This window comes from Egretta garzetta, unplaced genomic scaffold (assembly GCF_000687185.1).
Source record: "Egretta garzetta isolate BGI_Z169 unplaced genomic scaffold, ASM68718v1 scaffold728, whole genome shotgun sequence".
NCBI classification, from domain to species: domain Eukaryota; kingdom Metazoa; phylum Chordata; class Aves; order Pelecaniformes; family Ardeidae; genus Egretta; species Egretta garzetta.
The window spans coordinates 115,053-125,673 of record NW_009260504.1 but is presented as its reverse complement, the minus strand read 5'-3'; the positions used below and the strand labels follow the sequence as shown (position 1 = coordinate 125,673).

Sequence of the window (10,621 nt, the reverse complement as noted above, 5' to 3'; positions counted from 1 at the left end):
TGTTTGTTCTGCAGGTTTCTACTGACCCGGTTAAAAGAGTTCTGTGGAGAGTTTCTGAAGAAGAAGCTCAACCTCTCCAACTGCGTTGCGGTTCACAGCTTAGCCCACATGTATTCCTTGAATCAGCTGGCCCTCAAAGCTCAGGATATGATCAGGAGAAACTTTTACAAAGTTATCCAAGATGAGGAATTCTACACTTTGCCCTTTCACCTCATCAGAGACTGGCTGTCAGACTCGGAGATCACAGTGGACTCTGAAGAAATCCTCTTTGAGACTGTTTTGAAGTGGGTTCAGAAAAATCCTGAGGAAAGAGAGAGGTACTTTGAAGATCTCTTTAAGCTACTTAGATTGTCTCAGATGAAACCCACTTACCTTACTCGCCACGTCAAATCTGAAAGGCTGGTATCAAGCAATGAAGCCTGTGTTAAATTAGTGTCTGAAGCCGTGGAGAGTCATGCCTTGCGGTCTGAGAACCTGCAGTCTGGTAATCTACAACATTCCGCTTGTCCCGTAGCGTTGTTGCCGCGTTTTGGACAAAACATGGATGTCATTATGGTGATTGGTGGTGTATCGGAGGGAGGAGATTACTTGAGTGAGTGCGTAGGGTATTTCATCGATGAAGATAGGTGGGTAAACTTACCGCACATACATAATCATCTTGATGGGCATGCTGTTGCTGTGACAGAATCTTATGTTTATGTGGCTGGCTCCATGGAACCAGGGTTTGCCAAGACTGTAGAAAGGTACAATCCAAACAGAAATATTTGGGAGCAAGTCTCTAATCTAATAACCAGAAAGCATTCTTTTGGCCTTACTGAAGTTAAAGGAAACTTGTACAGTATTGGTGGACATGGCAATTTCAGTCCTGGCTTTAAAGATGTGGCCATTTATAATCCCGAGCAAGACAAATGGCTTAACCTGGAGTCAGCACCAAAGATTCTTCGTGATGTCAAAGCTGTTTCTGTAGAAGACCGGTTTGTTTATGTTGCTGCTCGTACCCCAGTTGACAGTGATAGCGAAGATGGATTGAGGGCGGTTATTATCAGATACGATGCTGAAACACGGCAGTGGCAGGATGTGGAGTCTCTGCCGCTCATTGATAATTATTGCTCTTTTCAAATGTCTGTTGCGAACACAAACTTTTACCATACAGCATCTTGCTGCCCCAAGAGTTACCCTATAGATAATGAGGAAGCCAAGGTAAAGATCTCTGGCAGGGCCTCGGATGAAATACTTGAAAGCTTACCCCCAGAGGTTCTTAGCATTGAAGGAGCAGCTATTTGTTATTATAAAGATGATGTTTTCATCATTGGGGGGTGGAAGAACAGCGATGACATTGACAAGCAATATAGGAAAGAGGCCTATCGTTACTGTGCTGAGAGAAAGCGCTGGATGCTTTTGCCTCCTATGCCTCAGCCTCGCTGCAGAGCAACAGCCTGCCATGTGAGAATTCCTTTCAGATGCTTGCAGGGAACACAAAGATACCCTATGCCACAAAATTTGATGTGGCAAAAAGATAGAATAAGGCAAATGCAGGAAAGGCAGATGCAGGAAATACACCGACACTCCCTAAGCTTACGGAGAATGCCACGCTCGCAGATTGAGTGCTAGTTTCTGGAGTATCACTCCTGATGAATCTAGGAAATACTGTGCTAAACCGTTTTCTTAGGCTTGCCGTGTCTTTATAAGACACGAGGATGTTGATTGGATTTGATGCATAAAACCAGCATCTTTTATGTATTGCAAATTAAGAAGCTCAGAAATTGAGGATGGTTGGGAATTGAGAAACGATGTGAATCCAACAGTATTAATGGTGCCCAGGGAAAAAAACTGTAGCCTGTAACGGGCTGCGAAATATCTCCGGGAACATTAAGTCTGTTACTTCTTCAGATCTTTGTTTTCAAGGATTTCTGTAGAGTTAGTCTCTAACAGTTCTATTTTTGAAAATCAAAGATCTCTATCTTAATAATTCAGTGGTTACATTTGTGTGTGCTTGAAAGCACCTGTTTTATTTGCACTTATATATTGACATTCCTTTGATTCTCTCCTTCTCAGTGACTAAACTTCACATATAATTGGTGTTAGTGTACTTGGCTTTCCCAAGTTGGAGGCAAGTGCAATAGTTATACCTGTATACGAAAACAAAAGCACAATCTTTCTTTATAAAATTACTTCAGGATGTTTCTATGTGTATTAAATATTTTGTATCTGTATGTTTTAGAGAGGCTGCAGAGTTTGTTTATAAATGGATGATTGCTAGAACACAAGACACTTGCTAAAACAGAGAACTTGAGGCAGTAGATTTTTTTCAGGTGCATCTGAAGATGCTTTGAGTTTGTCTTTGACAGCTTCATTAGAAACTTGAGTCAACAATCAGCCTGATAAAAGGAGTGAAAACCAGCGAAGTAGCCATCCACCAACACTGACTAGTCACTTCTATCAGTGGATTAATGAGATTATTTCGCAGTAGTAGATTGAAACCTGAGCTACTTGTCAATCCTTTCTCAAGTGTTGCACATGTTTTAATTCTAGTGAAAAAGTGGTTAGAAGAACCCCCACGAGCCTGTTTCCAGCCTGTCTTTGACAATCAGTACCCTTTGCCTTCAGTATACATTCCTGAGAAACTTAGAGTAGCTGTGCTGCAGCGCTCCTTAACAAATCAGCACTTGTTGTTCCTCTTGAAGGGTGATAGTTGGCTCTCAATTATTGATGACAAGAAGATTTTTGAGAGGCATCTGGAGTTTTCACAGTCTCTAAATAATTGAATTTCCCCACTTACTGTGGTGGTAAGATTTTTAAGCTGATTTAAATACCTTTTGGCGTTTTGAGTGGGTTTACATAAACCAGTGCCCTGGTTGGCCCTGGTTTGCTTATTCTACACTCCCAAGAAACAGAATATGGAATATTTCTTTTAGAGTATCACTGCCTCTCAGTTAGCGATCCCACTGAACACTCCTCCCTGATCCAAAAAGCTCCAGGACAGTTTAGGTTACTAGCGGATTCAGTGCATCCCTCCTACCTCCTTTTCTTCCCCGTCCTTCCCTTTATTTGAATGTTCCAGGTTTTCTCATGCGACCTAACTCAGGATCTTAGGGAAGGGAAAGGGAGGAGTAACCAGGGTGTTCCAAAATTTGTGTAGACAAACGTTGTTGGAGAGTCTGTTTTACTGTCTTTGGTTCATATGATAATTTGCTGGTGGTTTTGATGTGGGCAACTTCTTTGCAAAAGAACTTTTAAACAGTTTGGTTTTTTTGTTTTGTTTTTTTAATTGTTTAGCTTTCTGAGCTGATACTTCTCAATTTTCCAATTCAGCAGGCAACCTAGATCATATCTGAAACACTGGGTAAGTCTTTCAACCACATAGAGTGTATAGGTTTCTCTGATGTGTACATCCCTTAATGCTCTACTTTGCAGTTCACTTGCCACTTTTGATATCAATAACTTGTCTTTTTGTAATAGAATAATCTAGCCTTCGTTAAAAAAAAAAAAAAACAAACCTTGAAAATCTTAACAGTTTCGTCTCAATTTACTCACCTATGGTACCTGTGTTGTATTTTATTTGCCTGTTGGATTGTTATGCAAGGGCAGATGAAATTGTACGATGCTGGCCTAATGTGAGAGAGGAACTGGGTAAGCTTGTTCAGGTTTAAGGCTGATGTTCAGAAGTGACTGTCACCAAATCAGCTCATGCAGGCCTGCAAGCAAGGGGTTAAATCGGTGGAGTTTGGCCCATGAGCTCTCCAAGATTTGGCTGGAGTAGTTTAAGAATTACTGCCCCTGCAGCAGGGTTTGTGAATAGAAGCATGAAAATGCCTCACAGCTTCAGTACGAAATCCATTGATTTAACTTAAATTTGTAGGAGCTGGTTTTTAAGATACTTTACCAGACTTTGCACAGAAGCAGCTGAGAAGAGTTTACGTACTCCATCCCACTGACTTAGCTGTAGGGATTTTTAACAAGCAATTGAAGGGCAGTGGTATGTCAGACCGCCACAGCTCTGTCAAAGCCCTCTTGAGTCCATCAACAAATCTGGACAATTCATAGGGAGAAATACCAAGATGATTATTTCACTTGGAATCTGAACTAAATAGTTCAACATGTGGCAGCATGCAATGAAGTCAGATGCAAGAACAAGCTTCTTGCAGTCTTTCTTTTTCTAAGCAAAATTGATATTGCACTTACCATGAGAACTTTCGGCTGATGTACAAGCTGTATAGTTTACTAAAGACATTCCACCCAAAAGACGATGTCAAAACAGCTTAGCATCTGAACGGCTTAACTTGTGAACGCCAGCCATGATTCTGTATGTGATGCACTATATCTCCGTATGTTCTGTTTGCATGGTGAGTGATGGGCACTGTGAACAGCACTGGTTTGCTCTAACTTTTGCTATGCCAATTCTATGGAATTTTTAACGAGTTGGGGTTGTTTTTGGTTTTTTTTAGCCTTGACTTGAAGTGGACCAATTGCATTGCACATGGTTTTTAACTGACAAGTCTAACTATCCACTGTATCCCATGTAGGTGTTTGGAAGAATTGCATTATTGACTCTGGCTGTGATTTAGCCCACTAACCTGTGAATTGTGTAACACATTCCTTGTGGCCCTTGACTGCCGTAGCTGGCTGGGTGTTTATAAAATGAATAAACAAAAGCCTGGGAATTCTTTCAGTGTGTTTATAGTGGCTGGTTAAACGTCAGTAAGATCCTAGTGTGTATTCAGTTAACTATTAGAAGGCTAACTTCAGGTTTTCCCAATGTAAAAGAACATCAGGTGGAGTTTTTCCTCCTCCTCCTTAGGACAATCGTACCTCTACCCCTGTACTGAACACATGCCACAAAACGCATGTTTCACATCCTGTCTTTCTGCTCAAAGTATTAGTGGAGTAGGACACATCCTGCCTAGACTCAGCTGTCATTATAGTAATTCCTAGGTGCCATATGTGTACATAATATTTTATAACTACCTGAATACTCTGTTAGTATGCTGGGTTTGTATGTATTTTTAATAAGACTTTCCCTTGCACATAGTAGGATACCACTCCAGAAATGAAGAAAACATGCCAACTTTTTAGCATGCATTACGAACACCTATGCCAAGCATTCTGCTATACTATTTCAATATCATTTTTCTCCATTACAGTAAATGTTAAAATCAGAAATATCGGCTAAACTTGTGTGTCACGGAATAGACTGATCACTACTGACAAACCAAGTCACAAAGAATTGCAGCTTTCTAGGTTATTTTTAACATGACCTTGTAATAGTACGGTGTAACATTGAGTGGGCTTAAAAAAGCAAGCTTAAAATAAGTGGTTTATGGCTTAGGTTTATTTTCAGCTATGTCCACGTTACGTTAGGGTATAAATCGTATCTCTAATTTGACAGTCCTGAGCGGAAGTCTGATAAAACAGGTGCTCCTGAGGATCTAATCCTATTACTAATATGAATGTAAAGTGTGGAACTAACGAGATGTTTGAAGACCATTAATAGTCAGATGCTCCTCGTAGGTCCATGTCACTGTGGATCACGGCAGCTGTACTCTCCTGTCGATGTTAATGTAGACTCCAGCAGATTGCTTGGGGAAGCAGCACTCCTGTACTTACTTCCAGTAAGGTAAAGTAGTATGTGTGTGTAGGCTGTTTGAAACAAATCCTACTGCAATGTTCTTTACCTTAAATACACTGTACTAAAGTTTATTGTAATAAGTGAATTAATGAAAATAAACCTTTTATTTCTCTAGCATTCTGTTGCACCTTTTATTTTTTTAAGTGGCTATGTAGGCTGTGGCCAATAGATGTATTTTTGTAGTGCCATAGAATGAAAGCTTTAAATACTAATTATTCTTTTGGCCTGTATCGATTGCTTTTATTTTAGAATAAGCAAATATATTCACTTGCTGCTCGGAAGACTTTATTAGCCAAGTGGAACTGTTCATACAGGCAGGCTACTTGTTGAAGAAGAGAACCTGACTTCCTTTGAAGAGTTTTCCTCCTGGCAGTCTCGTCTGGCAACGTAGTCCCTGACGTTAGATAGACCTGGCACCACACAGCAGCTCAGGGCGCTACGGTATATGCCCATGTCGTGAACATCGTACCACTCATTGGAGTTTTCATCATAACACTCAACGTTGAAAGTAGTTGTAAAACCGTTAAAGCCACCAACCACAAACAAAAGATCATCCACCACTTCAATGCCAAAGTTGCTGCGAGGATTGAACATGGTGTGGATTGTGCGCCACGTGTTGGCAATGGGGCTGTAAGCTTCCACGCTCCGAAGCCGGTTGACTCCATCAAATCCTCCTACCTGTGAATGCCAAAGGTACAGAGCTGGAACAGGCCTTTCCTCACCCACTAGGGCAGCCGAATCATTTCACACGCAAGTAAGATGGTAACTGGTCCTGCCCCGCCGACTTCACTTTGAGCATTGCTGAGAGCATGTGATCTCAAAACACAATGCGTGCTTATTGCAGGCTGCTCCCTTGTTCTCCCTGCAGCTTCCAAAAGTTATTTTGTGCAACTGTCAGATTTTATGCTTCTACAGAGTTTAAATGCAGTACCTGGATAGGTTAAACAGGACCAAGCAAATGCTACTGATGCTGTTAGCAGCAGTAGAAAATAATTTCTTTGCAGCTGCTTAAAAATTGTCCACACATTTCTCATAACGAAAAGTGTGCAGGTGATAATACTCTCAGGAGGCATATTGACCGTTCTGGCTCTCACTGCCTTCCCCAAATCTCACTTAGAAGCAAATGGCCAGCCTGAAAAACTAGGAAATGCAGATTAGCAAAAACAAGTACTGCGAGTGCTGGGTGGCGTTATGGCAGGGCGAGCGCTTCTCCCTTACCGCGTACACTTCGTTTCCATATGCGATCACACCTACTCCACTTCTTCTGCTTCTCATTGGGGCTATAAAGGTCCATTGATTTGTTGTGGCATCGTACATTTCGGCGGTGATCAAGCATTCGTTTCCGTTGAACCCACCACATATATACACCTGTTTACAGGAGAGAAAAAAAGGGCGAGCAGGGCAGTTATACTCAGTGGGAGAATATGTCGAGGAGAAAATGGCGTGGCTGGATTTTTGGGGGTCAGTTGGTTTGGTTTTGTTCTGTTTTGGTTTTAATGGGAATGGCCATCCTGGGTTTGAAGTAATAAAAGCACAGAGAGTTATTCAGGCCAGCAGGATTTAGACCCTTTATTTCCTGAACTGCATGGAGCAGATGGGTATTTGACCCGACCTGTGGCCAGGGAAAGGGCTGTCCGGCAGCAAGGGGGCTGCTGGTGGTAAGCAGCTCTGGAAGAGTTTCACCACTCCTGTCTGCATCTCTGCCATGCCAGGCAGATACTGCCTCTTGGAGAGCTTTGTACCTGTAGCTCCAGGATTTAATGAATAAGGTTTACGTGAACTTTCTTCCTCTTTATTTTAAATGACCCATCATGTTAAAGGGAGCATTTGTGACCTTTCCTGCTCCCACAGCTCCTCTTTTCCGTTTAGATGACAAACTCATAGTCATAGCTGTGTTTACCACTGGCTGAGCTCCATGAAAGTCCTTACCTTGATACACGCCACGTGAAAGTACAGGCACTTGCTCACTGATGTTGGTTTGGTTCTTTATCCTGCTCACCATACTTCAACCTTAAGCGCTTTCTGTAACCTCAGGGGCCATTTACCTTTTCATGCAGCGTGGTCGCGCTAGCATCGCTTCTCTGCTCATGCATGGGGCCAATCAGTGTCCACTGGTTCGTCTCTGGCTCGTACCGTTCTGCTGTGTTGAGGCGCATGTATCCATCAAACCCTCCCATGGCGTAGATGAAGTTGTTGAGGACGGCGACGCTGACGTAGCAGCGCCGCGAGTGCATGGGTGCGACCTGCTGCCACGTTTTCTTAAGTGGGTCAAACCGTTTGACGCTGTTGAAATAATCCACGCTGTCAAATCCTCCAATAACGTAGACAAAGCCTTTTAAATAAGCCGTGCCGTGATAGGCGAGGGGGCTTTCTTGCTCGCATGTGACGTTCACCCACTTGTCTGCGCGTGCATCGTACGTCTCGATGGCGTTGGTTGGGCTCCCCCCGCTCCAGCCTCCGATAGCAAACAAGATGGCGTAGGGCAGGCGAGGCCGACTGAGCGGGTTGGTGAAATCAGAATAAGATGGGCCATGCATATTGAGGTTGTACATTTCTGTCAGTGTGTTTATGATGAGAACTTTGCACTCCTCGTTGTCCTTCACGTAATCGTGCGTTTTGACGTTGTTCATGAAGTACTCCGCTTGCATCAGTGCCAGTCGAACCTGAAAAATGCAAAAAGGGGGTTAGAATATTAGTGCAGATGTTTTACACCTTGGTGTCCTTTGTGGATAGCTCCGATGCTGGATGGCTTTGCTTTCAGGCTACCGTGTTGTCTAAAGCTTGTTAATGAACCAGAGAATTAAACGTGTAGCTTTTAGCTACTCCAGAAAGGGGGGTGCAAGGGTAAATAATTGGATTTCACGGCAGGGAGCCTGGCACTGCTTTGGCACGGCGCTTTGCTGTACGCAGACCGAAGCTGCCCACAGCACAGCTGGTCTGGGCAAGCGCTCATAAACTTTGTGTATGGAGCGGTGTCGTCCCACGTGAACCTTGTCCCTTCCTGGGTGTGAGGAACAGTTAAACTCCAAACATGAGGAAATGTGCACTTAAAAGGTCTGCCCCAACCCCAGCACAGGATCGTCAACCCGTGCCCCAGCGTAGCCATAACCTAACGGTCTGAAAGCTCACTTCTTTGTGAGCAGCGTTTGGAGGCTGCGATTTCCTCTGGTCTTACAAGAAAAGCAAAGCAGCTCTGGCTCAGCTGCCCCGTACCCAGCTCTGCAGGACCACCCCGGCCCACGCCGTGACAGCACCCACCTTGCTCAGCAAGACGGCGATGTGCTGCCTCCTGTTGGGCGGGTCGTGGGCAATCCATTTCAGGATAGCCTCGAACACGGCATCTTCTTGTTTCACGTTGAGCTCATCCTTCTCAATGATGTGCTTCAGCTCGTTGACGGAGAGGTCTAGAAACTCTGTAGACACCTTGGTCATGTCCTCGAAGTGATGGAGGATGAACACACAGGCTGCTTCTCGCAGGTCGGGACAGTGGTAATAATCTGTGAGCCTGCAGATGCCGATGCAATTTTCCAAGCATAGCTGGGATTTTAAGAACTCGCAGCACAGTCGGATGATGCCCATGATATTGAACTGGTCTGCTGCCGTTAGCAAACTTTCAACGTTGTCAGCCGTGACCATTACTGTCCTGGTGTAGGCGTACTCGATAATGAGCCTCATCATTTCAGGTGAGGTGCCGGGGATTTTATACACTATTTTCTCTGCGTTGTTCCAGCTGCTGGTAAACAAAGCCCTGAAAAAACAAAGCAGTGCTGGGGGGAAAAAACAGCTTTGCTGCTTTAAACCCTGACCCCGTTATCCCCCTGTGCCTTTTTCCCCAGGCACCAGTTTGGGCACTTGGCCAGTAGCCATGCTGGGAGGCTGTGTAGTTTATTAATTAATATTTTACTAACTGGTTGTTTTAAAAACCCTCGGCTGTGGACAGAGAGCAACAGGACAAGTGGTCACCTTGCTTCAACAAGAATACCAGAGAATAACGGTGTGTGGGGAAGGAAAACCTCCCGCCCAATGGCAGATGAGCCAGGCTGGCCACGCTCCCGGCCCTGCACCGCATCTGGGGGTTCGTCAGACACCAATTCCAGAGGTGCTGTTAGATATTAGGCTGTGGATTAATTCTGGTGTCCAGGAAGGTACCGGGACTATGGGTAACTGCTGGATGAGAGCTTTAGCGCTGATGTAAGCGCTGGAGATACTCTAAGGCAACGTGACCGCAGACTAGGAAACACATTTGTATTTCCCCTCTTGTTTCAGGCACTGACCTGAAATAGTGACTGCAGCTACAGAGGATGTTCTTGTGAGCGTTGAATTCAATACCATCCACGCTGATGATCACATCACAGAGTTTCCCTTCCAGGCGAAGCTCATTGAAGACGGTGCAAGCCATAGCACTCATCTTCCTCTCCATGTGTGAGGATGAATAGCCGGTGGGTGCCAAGCTATCGCCCATGTCAAAGCCTGAGACAGTTGAAGCTGCTTCTCTTTGAGATGCTGCAGGGCTTTGTCCTTGCCCTCCAAGATCATCTCTGATACCCTGTCTGGCTGGTGGTTCTGGAATATGCCCCATAATGAGATCACAGATGCAGGGGGGACCCAGGATCGGCTGTGAGCCCCTCCGCAGGCAATGGGGTCCTGGTTCTCCCAGCTCCTTCGTTCCATGGCTGCCCTCAACCTTCCCTTAACCACAGCCCAAATTACGCTGGACCCTGTACCTACACCCTGCTGATGGCTGCTCTGAGCAAAGCCAGCCTTGTGATTCCCCTGCAACATTTTAATATTATTTAGCCTGGGTATAAGGTCGAGGGAGGTGATTCTGCCCCTCTACTCTGCTCTGGTGAGACCTCACCTAGAGTACTGCATCCAGCTCTGGAGCCCTCAGCACAAGGAGGACATGGAAGTGTTGGAGCGGGTCAAGAGGAGGGCCACAAAAATGATCCGGGGGCTGGAGCACCTCTGCTATGAGGACAGGCTGGGAGAGTTGGG

At 44.7% G+C, this 10,621-nt stretch overlaps 2 protein-coding genes across 2 annotated transcripts in view; one reads left to right on the top strand and one right to left on the bottom strand.

Annotated features, from left to right (window-relative positions):
* KLHL11 (kelch like family member 11) overlaps window positions 1-4,439 on the top strand; it is a 5,821-nt gene extending 1,382 nt beyond the window's left edge. Inside the window, exons 2-3 of the mRNA XM_009644559.2 lie at window positions 15-626; window positions 3,277-4,439. Of these exons, the coding sequence (XP_009642854.2) occupies window positions 15-626; window positions 3,277-3,289 (625 nt within the window). The 3' untranslated portion in view covers window positions 3,290-4,439. The remainder of the gene's footprint in view (window positions 1-14; window positions 627-3,276) is intronic.
* Window positions 4,440-5,879: 1,440 nt separating this feature from the next.
* KLHL10 (kelch like family member 10) lies at window positions 5,880-10,455 on the bottom strand. The gene is made up of 5 exons (XM_009644544.2): window positions 9,901-10,455; window positions 8,885-9,374; window positions 7,672-8,289; window positions 6,845-6,994; window positions 5,880-6,304 (listed from the first exon to the last, which is right to left on the bottom strand). Exons 1-5 carry the CDS (start codon window positions 10,203-10,205, stop codon window positions 5,933-5,935), a joined length of 1,935 nt encoding a protein of 644 aa, XP_009642839.2. The 5' UTR covers window positions 10,206-10,455; the 3' UTR covers window positions 5,880-5,932.
* Window positions 10,456-10,621: the final 166 nt, after the last annotated feature.